At 50.2% G+C, this 23,442-nt stretch overlaps 1 protein-coding gene across 2 annotated transcripts in view; it reads left to right on the top strand.

Moving 5' to 3' along the window:
• Nucleotides 1-23,232, top strand: part of NF2 (NF2, moesin-ezrin-radixin like (MERLIN) tumor suppressor) — a 110,594-nt gene extending 87,362 nt beyond the window's left edge. The window contains exons 11-17 of one of the 2 annotated variants that reach the window (XM_049788810.1): nucleotides 147-269; nucleotides 1,214-1,431; nucleotides 2,822-2,927; nucleotides 6,144-6,271; nucleotides 7,927-8,092; nucleotides 11,664-11,708; nucleotides 23,100-23,229. In XM_049788810.1, the coding sequence (XP_049644767.1) occupies nucleotides 147-269; nucleotides 1,214-1,431; nucleotides 2,822-2,927; nucleotides 6,144-6,271; nucleotides 7,927-8,092; nucleotides 11,664-11,699 (777 nt within the window). In that variant the 3' untranslated portion in view covers nucleotides 11,700-11,708; nucleotides 23,100-23,229. Of the gene's footprint in view, nucleotides 1-146; nucleotides 270-1,213; nucleotides 1,432-2,821; nucleotides 2,928-6,143; nucleotides 6,272-7,926; nucleotides 8,093-11,663; nucleotides 11,709-23,099 lie in introns of both variants that reach the window. The other variant, XM_049788809.1, reaches the window with a different exon arrangement.
• The last annotated feature ends 210 nt before the right edge of the window (nucleotides 23,233-23,442 follow it).

Raw genomic sequence — 23,442 nt, 5'->3', positions numbered from 1 at the left:
CTCTACAGCTTGATTTGAAACACGGAGGTTATCAGTTGGAGCAGGAATGACAGTGACCCAGAAACAAAGGGTCTGCAGAAGGGGACTTAGCACTGGAGGGGTTCTGTGGCCCTGAGCTAGGACTCCGACCACTTTTGTCCCCGCAGATGGAGCGGCAGCGCCTGGCCCGAGAGAAGCAGATGAGGGAGGAGGCTGAGCGCACGAGGGACGAGTTGGAGCGGCGGCTGCTGCAGATGAAGGAGGAAGCAACAATGGCCAATGAAGCCCTGGTGATTGCCAGGGGCTGGGTGTCTGGGGGCGACATGGGATCTGCCTCAGTTCCCCAGAGTTAGTCCTTTTGGAACCATACCTTGGTGACATTTGCACTGACACTTGACTTCACCCTTTCCCAAACTCCCATGTTGCTGGAAGCACATTTTCATGATTCTTCTGCATGGCTGGACTCTGGTCACCAACAATGCAGGGCTCTCAGGCTCAGTGCTGCTGGTGGTATGGCCACATCAACCTTTTTGGCACACAGGCCCGCAGATGTGTAGCCAGGAGCAGCACCTCACTACTCACTGGGCTTGCAGGTCTTAGGGGTCAGACTCTGGCTCTGAACCACTAATCTAAAAGGAAAGAGGAGGGACTGGAGTGATAGTACAGTGGATAAGGCATTTACTTTGCACACTGCTGACCTGGGTTCAATCCCTGACATCCCATATGGTCCCTCACATCTGCCAGGAATAATCCCTAAGCACTGCTGAGAGTGATCCAAAAAAAAAAAACAAAAACAAAAAAAACAAAAACAAAAAAAAAGAGAGAGGGGAGAAGAACAGAGTAGTTTTTTTTCCTTCATAAAGCCTAACCTTTGTGGGTACTCATATAAAAACTCATTCCTGTGTTCTGCAGGGGTGAGACCTGAGAAACTCCTCTCAAGAGTGGAGACTTGTTTTTGTTTTGTTTTGGGTCACACCTGGCAGCGCTCAAGGGTTACTCCTGTCTCTAGCTCAGAAATCGTTCCTGGCAGGCACGGGGGGACCATATGGAATGCTGGGATTTAAACCACCGTCCTTCTGCATGCAATGCAAACACCCTGCCTCCATGCAATTTCTCCGGCCCAAGAGTGGAGTTATGACTTTGTCATTCACTGTCAGTGCCAGCACCCTGAGGAGTCTGGGTGGGATGATGGACCCGGAGCTCCTGTTCCAGCTGGCTTTACTCTTCTCTGCAGATGCGGTCAGAGGAAACGGCTGATCTGTTGGCGGAAAAGGCCCAGATCACCGAGGAGGAGGCAAAACTCCTGGCTCAGAAGGCTGCGGAGGCCGAACAGGAAATGCAGCGCATCAAAGCCACAGCCATTAGGACGGAGGAGGAAAAGCGCCTGATGGAACAGAAGGTTCTGGAGGCCGAGGTGCTAGCACTGAAGATGGCCGAAGAGTCAGAGAGAAGGTAAGAGATTGGGGGTATCCTGAGTGTCCCGTGAGGCTTGGCTGTTCTTCATTCTGGGGAGAGGGGTAGGAAGATACTGCTCCCTTAACAGGTTGGTGAGGACAGCTGCTCAATCTAGTTTTGTTTTTCAATTTTTTTTTTTTTTCAATTTTTAATATAGTTTTGGTAGAGGGGGCCTCTCCCTCAGTGCGCAGGCCTGCTGTTTCTAGCCTGGGGCTGGCAGGTTGCTGCTCTGGCCCAGCAGGTACCATGGAGCCAACCTAGGCATTGAGAGTGCAAAGTGTGTGCTTCAGCCTTTCAGGGGCCGACCCACATTGAAGGGACCAGTATCGTGGTTCTCTGGCTGAGCAGAGCATTTGGGCCAGGTGTGCGCCTGTCACATGCCCTATATCCATTAGTTGTGTTGACAGGAAAAACATTGAGTGGGGCCACTGATGGCGCTTAGGAAAGATGAAGAGGCTCTTCTTACATTTAAAAAATGTCCTTTTTCCTTTTGATTTTTCAGGGTGTTCTCAGGACAGTTTTCCTCTTCACGTTTGCATGTCAATTTGGGATACTGTTTCTTGTTTCTGTGGGTCTGGTCCCTGGTTTTTACTCCCTACAGGGTGAAGACCTCCCTGAAAGCTCTGTACTCTTAGCATCAGGGGTGTACCTCCAGCCTGGGAGGCTGTGCTGTTTTATTTGGGCGCCTGTGACGAATCAGTTGTTGATTTTTTTTTTCCCACATCCTGTCCTTTGTGATCCAGTATGAGACCTTGGGGCCACTGTGTTCTTCCCATTCAGAATGGAGCACAGCTCTGGCTCTCTCCGAACACTCATCTCCTTCACCAGTTGCAAAGGTTCACAATGAGCTGTCTCCTCATTGGCTCCCCTACTCCTCCAGTGTTTATTAAGTGAACAATCCCAGGCCAGGGAGATGGCTCAGTGGTAGAATGCCTGCCTCTTGTGGGAGTTCAATTCCCAACACTACAAAAATAAAAGAGGGAATCAGAAAGATAGTACAGGGCTTGAGGCATGTGCCTGGCATTTGGCCATTCCCAGCTCAACTCTGGTACCACAAGGTCCCATGAGTATTGCTAGGTATAGCTCTAGAGGCCCCCAAACACTCCAGCAGTACCTCATTTTGGGGCCCTCACATTCAACAGTGGTCTAGTTGTCCAAGAAACATATGGAGGAGTCCCCAGCACTCCCAAGCTCTGCTTTAGAGAACCCCTTTAAATGAACCCAGGAAGGTTTGGAAGTTCTGATTTAAGTGACTATCCCCAGTCTCTGCACTGACTTTCTTGGTCTTCTTGTGCCATCCTCAGGGGAACCCTGATCCCTCCTTTCAGTGTGGCAGACAGGGCCAGGGGTGTCTCTCCTGCACTGAAGGTGCCTCTCTTTCTCTCAGGGCCAAGGAGGCGGACCAGCTGAAGCAAGACCTGCAGGAAGCTCGTGAAGCAGAGCGAAGAGCCAAGCAGAAGCTGCTGGAAATTACCACCAAGCCCACATACCCGGTGAGCCTGTTGTGACTGCCAGCCCGCCACTTAACATGCCAGCTCACCTTTCCTTTCTGTCCTTCCCAGCACTTTGGTCCTAGCAGGCATGGCAGGGAAAGCAGTTGCAGAGGGCCTGTCCATGTTAGGATGGTTCTAGCACCCCTCTTCCAGTGACTTCAGGCTAGTGGGTCACCTCTCAGGTTGTGCAAAAGAAGGCAGTGTGTCTTTTTTTTTTTACCTCTGTCACTGTGCTCTTGTTCTGAGATTGTGCCAACTTATTCTCAGGTGAATTTGCTTTTTCATCCCCTAATGCCAAGCTGAATGTTACTTTTTCACTGTCCTGAGCCTTAGTGGTCTGGGAAGGGCTACTCTGAGTTCTTATATGGAGCTGCCATTGCCTGAACCAGCTTCCATCTCAGCTGTGGGCATGGAGGCAGACTTCTATTCGGTGGGGTCCTAAGAGACCAGTCTCTTCTCTTCCTTGTCTCTGTTCTACTCAGCAAGTGTCTTTGCACACTTGCTCTCTCCTGACCATCCCTAGATGGATCTGGAGTCTATTGCCAGGCACATCGGTGTGAGAGTCTCACCTCTTGCAGTGGTCCTCAAACTATGGCCCGTGGGCCACATATTGTGTTTGTATCTGTTTTGTTTCTTCATTGCAAAATAAGATATATGCAGTGTGCATAAGAATTCGTTCATAAGTTTTGTTTTTGTTTTTACTATAGTCGGACCCTCCAATGGTCTGAGGGACAGTGAACTGGCCCCCTGTTTAAAAAGTTTGAGGACCCCTGTGGGGATCTTTTTGACTTGGGTAGGGATACAGTATTTAGGGGGCCTGGGACCACTCCTGACTAAAGACCTGAAGGTGAATGCTTGGATCTGGTGATGTTGTGCTAAAGCAGGGTCACCCCAGGATGCTGGAGACACCAGAGCTCTACCAGCAAAGCTCAGGGGTGCTTGAACAACTATAGTGTTGGGATCAAACTGGGGCCTCCACATCAGAACATGCATTCCACTCCTTCGGACCATCTCCTCAGCTCCTGAGTGAACTCCTGAAGGTTAAGTAGGAACTAGTAGGTGGGAGAAAGCTGACAGTGTTCTTGCCCAATCCACCCACACACGCTCAGCACAGATGCATGCTTGTGAAGTGGGGCCCGGAGGCTCCAGCTGCCCAGCGCGTGAGATGCAAGATTGTGAGCATCCTCTTCTCTTCTCTCCTAGTTATCTATTGCTGTGTCACAAAGCACCCCCAAGCCAATGCTGTAGCTCAAGCAACCATTTATTCTGTGACCTCTTGTGGCTCTCTGGGGTGATAGGGCCAATGGTCCTTGCTTGGCTTGGTTTTTCTGCAGTAGTTGCAAGCAGATGGGGCTGGTGTTGTCTGAAAGCTCATCTGGGCTCGACATCCAGAGGATGTGTCTTTAAAACTACACTGGAACAAAACCCTAGGCACTGTCCTGATTGTGCTCTTTTCTCTTAGCAATAATTCCTGGAGGAGATCACCCATATCATCTCTTCACGATTTGGTGCACGGATAGGTTACATTTCATCTAGCTTGTGTCCCTGTGGCTGAGTATTTATCTGTTTTCTTTTGCAAGTATGAACAAAACTATACCCACCATCCCATAACACACAATATTGCATATACATGTGGCTATATTGGTAGAGTAAATTTCCCTAAATAGGACTGTGGGGTCAGATTTTCTCACTTGATGTTTTTTTCCAAAGGTATAGCACCTGACATGGGTTTGGTTGTTTTTTTTTTTCCCCCAATTTCAAGATACATAAAGAGAAGTACTCAGATTATAGCTGTAGGATTTGGTGAATTTTTATAAGCTCAATGCAGCCATGTACCCTGCACACAGATCAGAAGAAAGAACATTGTAGAGCCCCAGAAGGTCCCTCTCAACACCATGTTTAGAAGCAGAAGAGTCAGCCTGAATGAGTGTTTCGAGCCTCTGCTCTTTTCTAGACATTGTCCTTGATTCAACACAAGATCCAAGGATGAAAGAGGCAGGGCCTGCCCTTAGGAAACTTGCCAAAAGCAGAAAGAAATCATAGCCAAAATGGATTCTTCAACGGGTGAAATTAAAGAAGTACCATTGCAAAACCAGAAACACAGTATTCACTCACAGCAAGGAAAAGAGTTGCCATCTGGCCAAGAGAGACCTAGAAAGATTTCGATGTCAGAGAGATGAGGCTCGAAAAAGAGATGGGTGTATAGAGAAATGGTTTAATGAAAGGAATGGAAACTTTTTCCACCCTGAAGAAACCTGTATTGTCTGTTGAAAACAGGTATCTTTATCTTTATCTCTTCCTCTTTCCCTACCACCCTCCCTTCCTTCCTCTATCTCCCTGTAAGTAAAACTTTTTTTTTTTTTTTTTGGTCTTTGGTTTTTGGGCCACACGGCAGTGCACAGGGGTTGCTCCTGGCTCTGTGCTCAGAAATCACTCCTGGCAGGCTCAGGGGACCATATGAGATGCTGGGAATCAAACTGGAGTCCATCCAGGGTTGGCCATGTGCAAGACAAATGCCTTATCGCTTTGCTATTGCCCCAGCCCTTTAAGTAAAACTTTTGCTTTGCTAGAGATTTAAAAAAAAAAATGAGGGGCCGGCGCATTGGTGCTAGAGGTAAGGTGTCTGCCTTGCCAGTGCTAGCCTAGGACGGACCTCGGTTCGATCCCCAGCGTCCCATATGGTCCTCCAAGCCAGGAGCAACTTCTGAGCACATAGCCAGGAGTAACCCCTGAGCGATCAGGTGTGGCTCAAAAGCCTTAATTAATTAATTAATAAAAATAAAATGAAAGGAAAGGAGATTGGGCTAAAAACCTAGTACAGGGATCATGGTGCTTGCCTTTCATCCCACTAACCTTGGTTTTAATTAAGGTCAAAGTCAGGGATCCATTTTTCTTTGTTTCCCACTCCTGGGTACAGGGCCTGGGGGCTTCCACAGAGGAGCAATGAATGGGAATTTGTGTTTTTCTTCTTTAACCTTGCAGAACTATTAAAGGTTTGAAGAGAAAGGAATGATTTCAGATCTTAAGACCTTATCACACCAGTGAGTGTGAAGGACCTATAGTGACTATCATGATGGAAGGACATATTGGTGCTGGACTCAGGGACTGATTCTGTTGTTTCTGGTCATCAGTGTCTGTGGCGGTGAAGTTAAAGTCCATCAGCCCTATCCTTTGATTCTTGCAGAGCTCTAATCTAATCAGATTTCTCATTTACAGCCCATGAACCCAATCCCAGCACCATTGCCTCCTGACATACCAAGCTTCAACCTCATTGGTGACAGCCTGTCTTTCGACTTCAAAGATACTGACATGAAAAGACTTTCCATGGAGATCGAGAAAGAAAAGTATGTGGTGCTCCCCACCCTGTTAGGGGCAGCTGGTGAGCCAGAGAATCTGCTGGGCTTGGGTTAGTTGGAGGATCACCACACCAGCCCATTAGTTATTCCTGCAAAAATCTGCTCTGTTCTTGTGCACTGAAGGAAGAGTCTCCTAAGCCAGCATGAAAGACACCAGATCCACATTCAGTCATTCTCCCGAGATCAAAGTGGCCCTGCACTGGGCTAAAACCTCACCTAAAGTGTGGGACTGTTTGTCAGGGGGTTGTATCAGGCAGTCTGCTATTCAGAGGGTCAGAGACCATGTGGCCGCGTTCTCACATAGGACAGAGCATGTTTTACCATTGTGTTCCGTGGTGCTTGAGCTCGGTGATACCTCTCGGTCAAGAGCATGTCTCAAGGCTGAGATAAGCAAAAGTGTCAGAGTTTGAGTGAGTTGGACCAGTGGTGCTGCAGTGTGGAGCTGGGCTCTGAGCTCTAGGGCTCCATCATATTCTTTGTCTGAGATGGAAAGCCCCCACTGCAGAGGAAGTCTGGCCAGCGTCCTTTCCAGAGCTGTAGGCCAGTCAGCTGACCACAGTTTGCCAGGAAAAAAGTAGCCACACTGCATGCCACGTACTGAGTTTCTAGGTGTTCAGATCTTTTATCTCATTTAATTCCCAGGAACTGGTATCAAAGGTTTGTTTTAGTGGAGCCTCTGTAAATGTGAACCCAGAGGTAGAGCGTTTAATGAACTCACTTAGTATCCCACCGCTGATGAGGGGAAGAACAGGATTAAACTTCAAGCTCCTCTGACTTTACAGCCTTTGTATTTTTATTTTGTTTAGTATCCTCAGGTAACCTTTCAGAAAAGTGTCTCCCTGGAGCCTTGTGTGGGCGACCACATGCTGGGCTGGGCTTCACTTGGGGCTTGCAAGCTGAGGGTACAGGTAAATACACAGCAAAGAAATCTCTCCGTGTTTTTGCTGTCCTAGTTCCCTGCCAGCCTCGCACCACAGTCCAGCAGGCCAGGTATTCTGTAGTTGTGGTAGTTGTGGTCAGGTGAGGATCCAGTCTGCTTTAGATAGTCTTTTTTTTCTTCCTGCCACAGCACATGTTGACAGAGCCCAGAGTCAGCCATGGGTTTTTGGTTTGGGGATGGTTTTTGGTGTTGGCATTGTGCCCCTGTGGTGGAACCCTTGAAGGTTGCTTTCTGGATTTTTATCATCAATAGATAAGGTGTCCACTTGGTGGGAAACTTTTTCTTCTTGGTGTTAGTTGAGTAAGCTGCTGCCATCTTTCGGGGGTGTCACCCTCAAATAAAGATGTGGACCTGGTCTGTCAGAAGAAAGGACTTGAGTAGAATCACTTACTTCTGAGGAGAGTTGAGACAATGAGCTTGGAAGTAGTTTCAGGAGACTCATCTCAGGTATTGGCTTTTAAACAGATCCTGAGCTATTATCACAGTTGATGCTCAACGAGCACTGCCTGAGCATGTACCAAGAGCTTTCCTTCACAGCACACCCTGCTCTGTGTATCAGGATTTGGAATAGTTAAGGGACCTGCCTAAGGCTCTCACAGCCTGTTGGAGGTGGACCTCACACATCAGATCCCCCTCTGAGCCGATGGTGAGACAGGGAGTGTCGCAGCCTGACTTTTCTTGCATGATGTCCTCTTGCTCACAGAGTGGAGTACATGGAGAAGAGCAAGCATTTGCAGGAGCAGCTCAATGAACTCAAGACAGAGATTGAGGCCTTGAAGCTCAAAGAGAGAGAGACTGCCTTGGATATTCTGCACAATGAGAACTCTGACCGGGGCGGCACCAGCAGCAAGCACAATACCATTAAAAAGGTACTGGGCCCCTTGCCTTTGGCTGATTGGAATGGTCGTTAATGAAATGTGAGGTTGGCATCTGAGTTTCTTCATCGCCAAGCTATTAGACTTGTCATTTTTTATATGTACTTAGTTGAGGAAATTGTCGGCTTGTGCCAGAAAGGGAATTTAATCTGCCAACAACGATGATCCCACTGGCTGGCTGGAATGGGAGCTGTGTTAAAAGCTCTCAAGAAATGAGTCCCTATTCCAGGATGGGTTTTGATCCATCAGTTAGTAAAAATGTCTTTAAGCCCAGGGGAGTGATGATGCCCAGGGAGCTGTATTCCATTTGAGAAAGCATCATGAGGAAGAGAGTCTAGTGAGAATGGCAGTCTCCCACGGGATTTTCTGTGCTGTTAAGTGGCAAGACCTTATCATCTCGTTCTTGGTTTAGAAACCAGATGTTAAAATTTGGGGCTTATTTTTAATATTTTATTTATTTGGGGTTACCACACTTGGTGCAGGATTCTCTGTAATCCTTGGTGCCTATGAGGGTCAACCTGGCACTTCTCCATATATATATATTTTTTTATTTTTTATTTTTATTTATTTATTTTTTGCAGGTCACACCCGGTGACACTCAGGAATTACTCCTTCCTGGCTATGTGCTCAGAAATCGCTCCTGGCTTGGGGGACCATATGGGACACCGGGGATCAAACCCAGGTTCGTCCTGGGTCAGCCGCATGCAAGGCAAACACCCTGCAGCTGTGCTATCTCTCCAGATCCCCTAATTTTTTTTTTTTTTAATTTGTGGGATACAGTTGTTTTCACTCTCCAGCTAATGAACTGGCACCTGTCTCAAGGCTTTATGAAGCTAGTCTGCAGGTGTTTAGAAGGTTGACAATGTCTGGCAGGAAGTAGTACAGAAAATGGAGTTGTTGTTTTCTTCTCCACCTTCTCTGCCTCCTTTTTCTTTTCTTTTCTTTTTATTTTTTTTTTTTGCTTTTGGACCACACCCCACACCCGACAGTGCTCAGGAGTTACTCCTGGCTATCTGCTTAGAAATAGTTCCTGGCAGGCACAGGGGACCATATGGGATGCCAGGATTCAAACCAACCACCTTAGGTCCTGGGTCGGCTGCTTGCAAGGCAAATGCCGCTATGCTAACTCTCCAGCCCCTCTCTTCCTCCTTTTTCAGTGGCTTTAACAACCTTCTCTTTTTCTTTTGTTTTTTTGGGGGGATCACTCCTGGCTATGTGCTCAGAAATCGCTCCTGGCTAGTGGGACCATATGGGATGTTGAGGTATCAAACCGCAATCCGTCCTCGGTCAGCCACATGCAAGGTGAACAAAACACCCTACCACTATGCTATCACTGCAGCCCCTATTATTTCATATATATTTTTTTTAGTAAAGCAAGATATTTCATTGAATGGAACATATTTAGAAGGACATGAGGGGAGAGGAAGATGATACATGTTGAGTAGAGAACATGGGCTTCTCCAGAGTGGAAAAGCAGAAATTTAGACACAAGCAAGTGAGATCCATGTTCAAGGAAGAACACAGGCTTAAAGAGCAAGCCTAGTCTATATATTTAAAAGAAAGTATCTAGAAAAAACTTTTTTTTTTGTTTTTGTTTTTGGGTCACACCCGGCAGTGCTCAGGATTTACTCCTGGCTCTATGCTCAGGAATCGCCCCTGGCAGGCTCGGGGGATCATATGAGATGCCGGGATTCGAACTGCCGTCCTTCTGCATGCAAGGCGAATGCCCTACCGCTGTGCTATATTTCCAGCCCCAACTTTTATTCTTTTCTGTAGTGTCAGAGAGGCAACCCAGGTTTCATGCCTACAAGACAAGAACTCAACCATTGACCCATATCTATTGTGAATTTATAGCATTTTCTTTTTGTTTTTTGTTTGTTTGTTTGTTTATTTTTGGACCATACCTGGTAGTGTCCAGAACTTATTCCTGACTCTGTGCCCAACCCATTGTACTCTCTTTCTCTGACCCCTGACTTGCAGCATTTTAGAAGTTAAATTTCATATTAATTACCGACCCCAAAACATACTTTTTTTCTTTTTGGTTTTGGGCCACACCCAGTGACGTTCAGGGGTTACTCCTGGCTCTGCACTCAGAAATCGCTCCTGGCTTGGGGACCATATGGGACACCGGGGGATCAAACCGCAGTCCGTCCTAGGCTAGCACAGGCAAAGCAGACGCTTCACTGCTCCACACCACCGCTCAGGCCCCAAACATACTTTTTCTTCCTTTTTTGTTTTTGGGTCACACCCAACTCCTGGCTCTTGCTCAAGGCTCACTCCTGGTGCTGACCACGAGGTGCCGGGATGGAATGTGGCTATCCTATATGCAAAGCATGTGTGTCGCCTACTGACCTGTCTCTCAGACCCCAGAGCCTACTTCTTAGGATGGAGAAATAGAAAGATGCTCTCCTGCCAGAGCTGTCTTCTCCTAAGTGATTAACAGCATCAGGTTAATAATAAGTGTCACTGTGCATTTTTAGCTAACAATTTCTGGGCCAGAGAGAGCTCAGAGTGATAACTGCACATGTGCGTGTGGGGCACTTTAGTTTGAACTCTTGCTTTATTTCCCTTCAGTTTTGGAGCTCACCCTATAGTACTTAGGGGCTGTTCCTGGCTCTTTACTCAGGAGTGACCCGGTGGTCGTTGGGGATCTGATGTGATGCTGGCTGGGGATCCCTGGGGATTGGAGCCAAGATCAGCTGCATGCAAGGAAAGGGTCTTAATGCCTGTGTCATCTCTCTGACCTCAATGGGTTTGATCCCTTGCACTGTACGGTCCCCTAAGCTCTACTGTGATGAGTGATCCCTAGCACAGATCTGGGAGTAACCCCTGAAACCTGCCAAGTATCAAGTATTACCCAAAACTAATCTAAATTAAGCTAAACTAAAATGGTCTCCCAATTTAATGACTGTTTTCAGTGATTAAGCTGTACCTGAAGACTCCAAGAAATCAGTATCTCCCAAGTATCTCCCCACCATAGTTGGCGAGATGAGTCAGAAGCCTAAGTGTTCTCTCTCTTTCTCTCTCTCTTTCTGTCTCTCTCTCTCTGTCTCTGTCTGTCTCTCTCTCTCTCTCTCTCTCTCTCTGTCTCTCTCTCTCTCTCTGTCTCTCTCCCCCCCCCCCCTTCTCTCATTTGCACACTCTCGAAATATTTGTTTAGTAGCCTAACGTGGAACGAAGACCTTTCCCATTCCACATTCTTCTTTCTGCTGGCCTCTGTAATTTACTGGGCTTTTCTCCCAAAATGGAATCATTGGCAGATGGCAGAAGAGGAATGAAAGTGAGGCCCTAGTGAGAACCAAAGTAAAGCCATAACCAAGCCAGAGAGCCTTTTACCCCAGAAGGAGCAATCCTAGGCAACCCCCAGGCACCCCATCATATGAGCTCCCCTCGGCTAGGGACGGCAGTGCTGAAAGCTGGAGACCTGGTTCCACGCTGCAGTAACTAACGATGTCCCATCACAGTTTCAGGCTCGTCTGAGCAAACTGTAAATGGCACACATGGCATTGTTGATTATCTATCACAGGGTATGTTTGTTTTTCTTCATTTTATTTTGCCGGTTTAGCCTCAAGCCCAAGGCAGAAGACCTATCTGCATTTGAATCCTCAAAGTAGGTTATTCCCAGGTACTCTGTATGTGGTGGCGGTACTGCCCTCTGTGATACTAACCATGCATGAGCTTGCCTGTCTCTGTCCCCAGGCCACACTACGTCCTCCTGGGGGCAAGTGGCTCTGGGTACTGGCTGTAGCATGCTGGAGATGGAAAATTGGTGTCCGCCCTGGGAGATCAGCCCAGCCCATGGGCCCGGAGACTGCCTGGTTCTGAAGGGCATGTCTCTGCCGTAGGACCTGCTGTCCTCTGCCTCCTGTGTCATTGTTGGGCTGGGGAAGGTCATGGCTTCTTGTCCAGTCAGGTGTGTCTAAGTCTTTTGTCTTGGTGGTGTACTCCTTAGATAAATAACTCGAGCATGGGGAAGGGGTGACTTGGGGTGTTCAGCCTGGGGTCTGCAACTCTGGATCAAGACCCTTGGTGTGGTGACAATCTCTCAAGACTCGTGTGTACCCGGCAGCTTCTGTTCCTGGAAGGAAGTGGCAGCCCACGCTCACACTGCTTTTCTGTGCCAGCCACTTCTCTAGTCAGAGTGCCCAGATCTTTAATCAGCCCAGAGTGTGATTGGGGATCTCTGCGGGGGGGTGGGGGGGGTCCTCAGTCAGTTTCTGCTAAAGCTCTAGCGTCTCCCCTGCCTGGGCCACAGTGAGGATCAGAATAAAGCCCCCTCAGGAACAGTGTCTCTCCAGGCATCCAGTTCTGCAGGCAATCCATAGCTGTTGTGTGGATTCACTGAATCTGGTTTTTCTTCTGTGGCAGTTCATCGTTCTCACAACATGCCTAGCAGTGAAGAGCACTTATGCATGGTAGCAAAGCAGCAGCATCCTTCCTCTGCTCCTCGCCTAGTCAGTCCCCAGAAGGACCCAAGCCAGGGAAACTCCCAATGTCCCAGTCACGGAGGATGTGTCCTTGTGTCCCTACTGCTTGTTTTCTGCTGCTCCCAGAAAATAAGCTCGTTGGGAGCTCTCTGCCCCAAAGTGAGAGCTGGCAAAAGGGCCATCCTATTTGTGGTTGTTATCCAAGCAAGAGAAGTTAGCTATTAAAGTCCCAGATGGATCTCATTACAAGATGGATTCGAGCTGTCAGTGGCTCCAGGAACCCTTGGCATGAGCCTCAGTGTGCGTGTGTGACACTTTCCTTCAGCAGGCTCCGATTCCTTCCGCTTCCCTAACACGCAGCGGTGCTGAGCACACCATCACCTCGCAGTGTGCGCCCCCGAGCAGTCCTGCAATGGGCAGGGCTGGGGAATCCTCTACTCAGGAACTGAATCAGGGGCACCCTCAAACCCCAGGGGAGGACCACTTGCGTTCCTGAACTTTGTGGCCAGCACAGGACCAGACATCTTTTTGTTTCAGCCTGTGCTGCCTGTAATCTCTATATTATTCCCAGCTGTCCCACCTTGATAAGGTTTTCTCTTCCTTCTTCCTCTGATGGTTCAGTGCTTAAATTACTTTTTTTTTTTTCTTTGTGTTCCTAGGAAAAACCCCAGGGCCTCAAGCCTACAGGCCTCAGCTTAAACATTCCCAGCTCTCAGAGTGTATGTTCTTCAGGGGCCTGTATTTGAACCTCAGTTCTTTTTTTTTTTTTTTTTTTTTGTGGTTTTTGGGTCACACCCGGCAGTGCTCAGGGGTTATTCCTGGCTCCAGGCTCAGAAATTGCTCCTGGCAGGCACGGGAGGACCATATATGGGACGCCGGGATTCGAACCGATGACCTCCTGCATGAGAGGCAAACGCCTTACCTCCATGCTATCTCTCCGGCCCTGAACCTCAGTTCTTACTGAACTATTGCTACATATGAATGAGCTTAGTAGTCATTTTGGACTGCTGCTCAGACTTTTTGTTTGTTTGTTTTGTCAGCACTAGTTTGAGTTATTCCTGATAGCACCCAGGAATCACTCTTAGGCTCAGGGGACCAAATGGCATGCAAGGGATTGAACCAGACCTGCTGCATTCAGGACAAGCATTCTGCCTACAATCCTCAGACATTTTTAAAGGTTTTGAAACAAAAAATTAATATCTCTATGTAAACTTGATTTCAAAGCAAGCTGCCCAGCTCTAGTTAATCAAGGATCCTGATTCCTCAGGGCTAACCAAAGCACAGACTTAGCTTTTCGTGCAGTTGGTGTTATCTCTGCAGCACTCCATCACATGCTGGGGCTTGAGGTCTTGTTCCCGCTTAGGTTGGGTCTGCCTTCCATTTTCTAGACTTGGGTCATCTCTGAAGCCCATGTCCAACTCTGGTGACCTGCCATCTGCCTGTGCAAAGCTGGTGCTGGGATTGTGTCTACAACAGTCTAGGCCAGAGTGAGCCAAATGGAAGGGCAACCCCACTCAGACACTGAAGGTCCAGGCTCTAGCCCTGTCAAGGGCAGAGCTGCCTCCAGAAAGTCCGGGATGGGAAACGCAGAGGCTGGCGGTGAACTGGAGGGTGTCCAGTGTCCTGAAAGCCCATTAATCTTAGTTCAAACCAGCCAGCATCGATTTTTTTTTGTTTTGCTTTTAATGTTTTTTGAGCAGAGATTTCTTCAGTGAGAGAATACTTGTCCTACAGACAATGGTGTAAGGAGCCTCGTGTCTGACACTGTCTCAGGGGCCCCTGAGGGAGGGTGAACACCCAGGCTGACTCCTAGGGTTTCCCTGGAATGAGAAGGTTCCCTGTGTTACACTCAGGGGGGCTGCCAGATGCACTGCAGTCCCGTTAACTGTTAGCCAGTGAGGTTCCCTCTCAGATTCTTACTTTCTCCAAAGGTCATAAGCACAAGGCAAATTTTTTTTTTTTTTTTTTTGGTTTTTGGGTCACACCCGGCAGTGCTCAGGGGTTACTCCTGGCTGTCTGCTCAGAAATAGCTCCTGGCAGGCATGGGGGACCATATGGGACACCAGGATTCGAACGAACCACCTTTGGTCCTGGATTGGCTGCTTGCAAGGCAAACACCGCTGTGCTATCTCTCCGGGCCCCACAAATAATATTTTTAAGTGAAACAGGTTTCATTCTAAGACACTGAGGAAGGGGAAGGAGAAGATAAGAAAGGGAAAGAGGAACACGCTCCAGACAGAGTATGGGCTTCTCCAAAGGTGGAGGGAGCCCCAGTAGACGAGCCCACTATGCAGTAGGAGTGCCCATAGCTCAAGAGGGGAGATTCAGGTGGCGTGAACAAGCCGTATGTGTGAAGCCAGGGAGCACCTGATGCCTTGGAAATGCAGAGCTCACCCTCAGAGCATAACTAAAGCTAAAGAAGTGAAGGTGTCTGGATGAGGGCAAACTACATAGATTGTGGGGCCGGGTAGGTGGCGCTGGAGGTAAGGTGTCTGCCTTGCAAGCGCTAGCCAAGGAAGGACCGCGGTTCGATCCCCCGGCGTCCCATATGGTCCCCCCAAGCCAGGGGCGATTTCTGAGCACATAGCCAGGAGTAACCCCTGAGCATCAAACGGGTGTGGCCCAAAAACCAAAAAAAAAAAAAAAAAAAAAAAAAAAAAAAAAACTACATAGATTGTGACCCTGGTACGAATCCTAGGTGTGCCCCCCCCCCATTTTTAGGGGGTGGGTTTCACACCAGTGACGCTCAGGCTATATGCTCAGAAATCGCTCTTGGCTTGGGGGACCATATGGGGCACCAGGGATCGAACCGTGGTTCGGTCCGTCCTAGGTTAGTGCATGCAAGGCAGATGCCCTACCCCTTACGTCTCCACTTTGGCTCCTGTGGCCCAAAATTAAAAAAAAAAAAAAAAAAAGAATGAGAAATAAAGGTGCATGGAACTTGTGGCGAGGCCGCCACTCTTTTACAAGCCTAATTTGTGATCATCAGCCTGTTCTTTCCCATGTCCTTTGAGGCAAACATTTCAGAAGGGTTCCATTTTGGCTCTTCCTACCAGTCCTGGTTGTTTTTTTTTGTTTTTTGTTTGTTTGTTTGTTTTTTGTTTTTGTTTTTTTTTTTGTTTTTGGGCCACACCCATTTGACGCTTAGGGGCTCAGAAATTGTTCCTGGCTTGGGGGGACCATATAGGATGCCGGGGGATCAAACTGCAGTCCATCCTACGCTAGCGCTTGCAAGGCAGACACCTTACCTCTAGCACCACCTCTCCAGCCCCCCTGGTTTTTTTGTTTGTTTGTTTGTTTGTTTGTTTGTTTTTTGACCACACCCGGTTGTACTGAGGTTCACTGCTGGCTGACTCAGGACCATTTGGGGTGCCAGGGATTAAATTTGGGTCTGCCACATGCAAGGCATCTTTCCCTACCCTGCTGTTCTCAGTCCCCTCTTCCCGCCAGTATTGAACCCCACATGGCCATCTATTACCCTGACCATGCTTGACTCTGAGCAGGAGCCTCACCAGCCCCTAAAGCTGCCCTGGAACCTAGATTTGTTTCCTTCTCAGGGGAGCTGCAGCGACATGTGTTCTGGCATGTGAGTCAGTTGTGAGGGGGCTGGGTAGGACATTGAGACTGGTAAGGGGGTCCCAGGCCCACATGTGTGTGGGGAGGTATCCAGCCTTCGAAGCCCAGATCTGTTGGCATGACTGGACTGAATGACGCTCCTGCTGGGTTCTGCCATCAGCCACTCTCCAGGAACAGGTTTTCTGCCTCTAGTTATCAGGGTGTTTGTGCCTTCGGTCTCAGAAGAGCAGGGGATTTCAAAGGAAATCGCAGATGAGAAATCATGGGGGGGTGGCGCTTAGGAAGTTTATTTGATTAGTGAATGGTTTTGAACTACGAAGGTCCAGCTGTGGTTTCTGCTGGTGGAGGAGCAGGAATAAGGAGCCTTGACATTCATCTGGAGCTCTCAGATCAGGAAGACATAAAAGTCCAATGTCATCTTCAATTTACTGGGACTCCCCTTGGAGCTGCAGGGCTGGTGAAGTGAAGGGAAACCCTCCCAGCCCCCACCAGGAAGGGAGGAATCATGATTGCATATGCGGGAAAGGCTCTCCCAGGTGTTGGTTGGTCTCTGGTCTGCTTCTGTGGGGCCTGTGCCCTGGGACCACAGTTCTGGGTCCTCCTCCTGGCTCCACTCACTCTGGAACTGGGCTATGTCTGGTGTAGAGTCCTGGGTCCCCACATTAAAAGCAGCGCCAACATTACCAGCAACCAGGAGCAGTCCTTTGTTGTTAGTGCACAGCGATAGCAGCTGGGGGAGGGAGAAGTGAGGGAATGGGATTGGGGTAGGAGCAAGGATTAGAGAGAGGCAGCAGCAGCTCCAGATGGGACCCACAGAAGAGCCGCTTCTGCTTCCACTGAACAATTCCCACCCTGGGGGCACCTGACCTGCACCTTTCCCACCACCCCACCTGCCACCCCTGACATTTGCTCGCAGACTAAATTTCTTGGCACCTCTGAACTGTAGGGATCTCGCCCGCTCCCTGCTTGTTTCTGGCATCTGTAGGTAGATGAGGCCACCAGCTTCTTTTCCCGGAGCCCAGTCCCCATTTTTTAGGGCAGCCCTTTACCTGGTCAAGCCCTTCCCCTGTAAGGAGGCTTGAGACGCCTCCAAAGACCTGCCTGGCCTCCGAGGGAGTATGTTTTATGAGCACTGGGAAGTGCCCGAGGACATGGCTGGGCCCTCCTCGATGCGGTAAAATATCCCATTGGGTCCCTCAGCACTGAAGATCCTTTTCGGTGCAGCCTGCCTTCCTCAGGCACCTGATTTGTTACTGCAACAGTGGGAGGGAGGGAAGAGATGGGATGCAAACTCATTCTGCAGGCTTGGGGGGGTTTCCTTTTCTGTTGCTCCTTGCCACAACCTCCCCTCTGATATCGGCAATTTCGAGCATCCATCTCTGCACCTTCAACTAAGGGATGTGCTCAGGGGGGCGCTGGAGCCCTCAGCTTGCTTCCTCCTGCCTAGTGAGGTGAATCAAGCTGATTAGTCCATTTTCCAGGTGGAGGAACGTGTGCAGCCCAGGCCCCGGCAGCCCCACACAGGCAGCAGGAGACTAAGGTTCCAGGTCTCCAGATGTCAGCTGCTGCGGTGCTTCCCCAGAGAATGAGCATAACACACAAGGTCTTCCCCAGCAGATTTCTCTCCAGTGCCAGTAAAATAACTGATCCCACATTAGATTTGCTGCGTGGCATGGCCTTGGCCTTTCAGCCCGCCTTTGTGTGGGACAGCCCCTCTCCCTGTGCACGTCACCAGATGGCACTTGGGTGCAAGCTGTCACTAGCAAAGCTAGAAAAGCTTCATCTGGCCAGTTCACAGCAGCTCCTTCCCTTCAAAAAGTCTTCCCCACCACCAGTACCCCTGCCCCCCTTGGCTCCAGTTCCACGGGGGAGGGGGATATTTATCGCACCCCAGACCAAAGATTGTGCTGGAATTTGCTGCTGCTGGGCTTGGCTGTCACCTTTCTGCTCCAGAGTCAGCTTTCTTCCTGGTGGATCCCTGCCCGGAGTGCGCCAGAGACCCGCCACCTCCCTTTGTATCCTTGCCCTCCCCCGCGTCTTCCTTTTCAATATGTAGTGCTGGAGAGGAAGTATAACATGATTTTAAGACCCGCATTTCAGTTCAGTGCATTTTTATGGGACAGGCAGAATCTCAGTGCCTGGAGTTATTAGGTTAGTATCTAAAATGGGTTCAACATTGTGGGCCTTTCTGTTTAAAAACGAATTAAGCAGTCCCCTCCCACCTTCGTTTCTCCCTCCCTGGGAATCAGGGGATCAGGCGAGGCCCCCCCCAGAGACTGACGGAGGAGTCCCTGGTGCTCTGATTCGCTTTGTTCTCCAGCCTAATTGCGAAGCTTCCTTTCTCTTGTTATTGATAGCTGAAGTGGCTCTGTGCCCTGCCCACCCCCACGCCACCCGCTTTTTGCTTCAGGAACAAGATTATCACAGTGCGGCCTTGTGAATCAATTTTCCCTATGTGCTGATGAAAGTGTAATTCATTCTTAATCAAGCAGCTTTGCTGCTGCTGCTGCTGTTGCTGCTGCGGGCTTCGTGCTGGAATACATTGGGTTACCCTCCCAGCAGTTGGGGAAGCGATTCCCCCAAAAAGGACTTTTAGAGGAGAGCTAGGAGAGTTGGCAGCTGACCTGGTGCTGCTTTGTTCCAGCAGGGGGCAGTGTTGGGACCGAGGCTGGAGTTGCCTCTGGAGTTAGCTGCTTTTCCCCAGCTGCTGGGAGAGGTGGGTGAATAATGTACTAAGCACAGGTGCCTCGGGGCTTGCTGAATGGACTAGAGCTAGATCCCCAGGGCTGCTGGAAATTCCATCCTCACCAGTAGGCAGCTTGCTGGCAGCTCACTGGTTCTTCCCAGGTTCCTGGCTTTGTAGATTCTGGAGTTACTGAGACTGAGTGGATGTGCTCATTTGCTCAGGCCTTCCCCCCCACCCCCTGAGTGGGGAGTGTTGGCAGTGAAATGCTGTCTTGGTAGCTCAGTCACCTGCCACTTTTCAGCCTGGAGGTGCCACAGCCACAGCCAGTTTGCTGGAGAAGTGGGCAGGAGAGAGAGGTCACTCTATCGGGGTGCCAGTGGAAAGGAGGAGCCAGGCTGAGGAAGGAGGGTTAGAGCCCCTTCTGAGCAGAGCAAGCTGTGCGGATCTGCAGCTAGAAGGATGGGGAAGTTTGTCTGCTCAAAGAGGAGTTGGATTAGTGACAGCCTTGAACAGCCGGTTCGGTGGAGAGAGAACTTAATTCCTCCTGTATTATTCACACACTGGTTTTAATCAGATGTGGAGGGACAGCTGGAAGAGAGAAGCAGGTCAAGCCCACAGCCTTGCCAGGAAACTCGGTGTTCTTTTTAGTCATCCCAAGGGGGCTGGCAAGAGCACTGTGGGTTTGAGCTTTGTGTAGGATCCTGTGGCTCCAGCTTCCCAACAGCCAGGACCTGGGTATGGGCGCAGGGTGAGGATCTGACAGTGTATGGCAGATTAGTCACCTGCCATTCTGGTCAGAGCATTGCTGCCTGACCATGGGAGGAGTCAGAGTGGACCAAACCTGTGGGACCCAGCATGCAGCAGCCGTCACCCAGGAGTCCCGGCTTGTCGTCTTGTGTCCTAGGTATTGCTGGGGTATTTGCTACCCCAGCAGTTAAGTCCCAGGCACTCTCTTCCCGATAGTCAGGGACACTCCCTCTGGGGCTTACTGTGCCTTGAAGGGGGCTTGCTAGATCCCCCCACTGGGACTAATTTCGGTTTCCAGAGCCCAGCAGGTAGCAGGTGTGGTGCTTCCTCATCTCATCTCCATCCTCTGTGGTCCCAAGTCCTACACTGGGACAGGGCAAGGTGCCAGGGAGTTAGGGTGCAGGACAGCATCTCCTGAGCTCAGAAGACCCACAGAGGTGGTGCTGGTTTGTGCCTTTCCCTCTTGCCACCGCCACCGCCATCAGCGTGCTTTCTAGAAACAGCAGGTGCTGAGGGCTCCCACAGGTGAGAGAGCCTGCCCAGCCACTCTGCCCGCCTCCTCCACCTGAGTAGTTTCTGCATCTCAGATAAAGGACACAGCTGAGGTGGAAGCTGACAGAGGCTGTGGCGGCTGCTGGAAGGATTCCAGTCACGGGCAATGGACTCGGCAGGGAGTGCTCAGCCCACAGAATCAGCTGCCGTGGATGGTGCCTTGAGGAAGCTATAGCAGCGGGGGCCGCCTGTGGGAGGAAGAGGCTGGAGGCTCCCGGGCCTTTGGTATTGGCCAGCAAGGCTTTCGGGGTCTCAGTCTTTGGTGCTCCCTGGTCCCTCCCGTGGCCTCTGCCTTGGGGAGACCGAGGCACTCGCCTTTTACTGAGGCGGTTGTGTGTCTGCTCCATTTGCCTACTTCTCCACACCCATGTGTCCACAGATGCTTTCACACTCTCCTAATGCTGGGGGCAACATCTGTCTCATCAGGGAACATGCCATGCACTCCTGTCCCCCTGACATTGGAATCTGGTGTTGCTGGATCTGCCCAGACTTGTGGCCCCTTGGGGATGGTCGGCGTGCTCTGGGGCCTCTCAGAGCCAATATACAAAGGAGCAGGAGACATCCAAAGCCTGGGCTCCGTGCCTGGGAATGGGCCAGGACTTTGGGCAGCTACTAGCCTTGCCTTGGAGACCAGGAGGGCCAGTGCCACGTGGGTCCTGCTCTCAGCTGCATGCCGTCTGAGCTATGCTCCTCACGCCCCCCACTCCCTTGGGCAGGAGAGCAGCGAGGGGGGGGTGTGTGGAAGCCCAGGAAACTTGCTCCTGGCTCCATGTTGAATTCTCATCTCGCCCTGGCTGGGTGCACAGCAGTTCCCAGTTATTGAGAGTCCCCCCACCCCCACCCCCAGGCACCTGCTGGTTGATGGCTTTGTTCAGACTAAGCCTGTGTGACTCTCTTTTTGTTTTCTGTGTCGTGTTTTTGTTTGTGTTGGAAGGTGACTCCTGGCAGCACTTGGGTAGCCATGATCATGCGGTGCTGGTCTCAGACCCAGCATGCAGAAACCGTGCTCTGAGCCTGGTTCTAAGCTCTTGGGCTATACCCTATAGTGCTCAGAGAACTATACTGATGTTGAAGTCCAGGGTTGGCTACGTGCAAGGCAAGCACCTTACCTCTGTACTATCTCTTCAACCACAGATTTTGTAAACATTTCCCCCAAGCATTTATGTATTTACTTATAAGTAGGGTCTACTATCAGCAATGCTTGGCCCCAGAATGTGGACCTGTTAACTCAGTGCCCAAACCCAGTGATGCCCAGGGGCCAGGGCTTAGTCCTTGGGGTGGGGGGTGTGCAGGAGCATGCATTATAGGGGAAGAACCTCAGCTACCCCTTGAGCTAACCCTCCATTCCCCCAAGATTTTTGTCCCAGCTATTGTCTGGTAACTGAGTCTCCTTCTTTCGTTCCCAGTCACTATCATGGTTCCTATTAACCCTGCATATATAACTCTTGGCCCTTGGCCTCTGGTTGTTTTGAAGGAAAAAAAATCCATCCAAATGCTGCTCCCTTTCCAAGGGAGTTCTGTCGTGGCAAAGGCAAAGAAAAGATGGCTTTCTCATTCCCATTAGAAGCAGGCTTTCCAGAGGGCTTCTGAAATTGGTTCCACTGAAGAAAACAGCTCACATGCCTTCCTGTATTCAGCTTGTTAGTCGGGAGCTTCAAGGCTAGAAAATCTGGCAGTTTGGAGGGAGCTGCTCTCAAGCCCTCTCGGTGCAGAGACAGCCACGTCCCAGCTTTGATGGGGTTGTGGCGAGTTCGGCCTCTTCCTCCTCCAGCTCCAAACACAGTAACAGCAACTTCAGAATCAGAGACCACAGGTGGGGGTAGAGGGATGTCTAGGGCATGGGCCAGGCCATGTGTGTGTCTGTGCTAGCCCACTGAGTCCACACAGCCAGCTGATGACTGGAAAGTTCACCCCTTACTAGGCCTGTACTAGCTCTGCCCAAATGGAGAGTCACCGTTTGTCACCATTGTGTGTGTGTGTGTGTGTGTGTGTGTGTGTGTGTGTGTGTGTGTGTGTGTTGGTTTTGGGGCCACACCCGGCGATGCTCAGGGGTTACTCCTGGCTATCTACTCAGAAATAGCTCCTGGCAGGCACGGGGGACCATGTGGGACACCGGGATTCGAACCAACCACCTTTGGTCCTGGATCGGCTGCTTGCAAGGCAAACACCGTTGTGCTATCTTCCGGGCCCTGTCACCATTTTTTGAGAGAGTATGATGTGTTTGAGCTTTGGGGCCTTATCTGGTGGTGCTGGAGGCCACCTCAGCTCTATCTAGAGGTAGTGCCAGTGTCAAACCCAGGCCTCCCACATGCAGAGCATGAACTCAGCCCATGGACTCACTTTCTGGCCCCACAGCCAGCCACCTACTAATGCTCACCTAGCAGGTACCTCGTGGGCAGCGGTCACAAAGCTAAGATGTTTGTATGATAAAGTGCACTGAGGTCTGGAGCTGCCGGTGAGACCCACAGCCTTGCTCAATTGTTGGTTTCAGGAGCAGAACAGGGAGTCCAACCCCAGGAGGATGCTGGGCTGGGAATTTGGGGTTCAGTAATCAAGGAGGCAGTGGAGCCTACTGTCTTATAAATCCCTGCAGAGCTTGACCCCAGAGCACCCCCTCCCATCCAAGTCATCCCCTCCCTGAGCTTCCCAGACAGCAACTGTCCCTGCAGAGGTCCCAGGAGCAGAAAGGACCCAATTTTCTCCACCCAGCATGGATTTGCCTTCCTAGAAATGTTGTCTTCTAAGCCCCAAGATACGTCCTGGACAAGTGGGCCCAGGAACGCACTTCAGGATAGAGGTTTCCCTGCTGGTTGCATTGGCTGCCCACCAGCCATCCCCGCTGGCATGTCCTTATTTGTCACCCTGATTTAAATTCTTGGAGGCATCTTTGGAGTTGATGGCATGCAGGACCCTCTGGGGTTTTGCCTGTCAGGATGGACCATCTTGGTGAGGCCTTGGGAAACAGCAGGAATTCAACACACACCCCCCTTTCACTCTCTCTGCTTTCTTACAGCTCACCTTGCAGAGTGCCAAGTCCCGCGTAGCCTTCTTTGAGGAGCTCTGACCAGTACCTACCACCCTGTCTGCTGCTCCCAACACCCATAGGATGGCTCCGGGCACCCCACCATCTGCCGGAAAACTGGCTGCATGCCTCTAAAACTTTCCTTGGCTGAACAGAGTGCCTCCTCCACGTGCAATCACCTTGTACTGAAGTCCTGCAGAAGTGTTCCTCGTGGGGTTCCAGTTCTCCTGACCTGAGTCTTTTAAGTATTTGTCTTTCCTCTCGTGTGGAACCCCTTACTCCTTCTTGAAAGGCCCCCAGTGGATGAGTATTTCAGGGGCTTAGGCTGCCTGTC

Source organism: Suncus etruscus, chromosome 15, assembly GCF_024139225.1.
Source record: "Suncus etruscus isolate mSunEtr1 chromosome 15, mSunEtr1.pri.cur, whole genome shotgun sequence".
Taxonomy (NCBI): domain Eukaryota; kingdom Metazoa; phylum Chordata; class Mammalia; order Eulipotyphla; family Soricidae; genus Suncus; species Suncus etruscus.
Note: the sequence above shows the minus strand (reverse complement) of the source record. Positions and strands in the feature narration are given on the sequence as shown.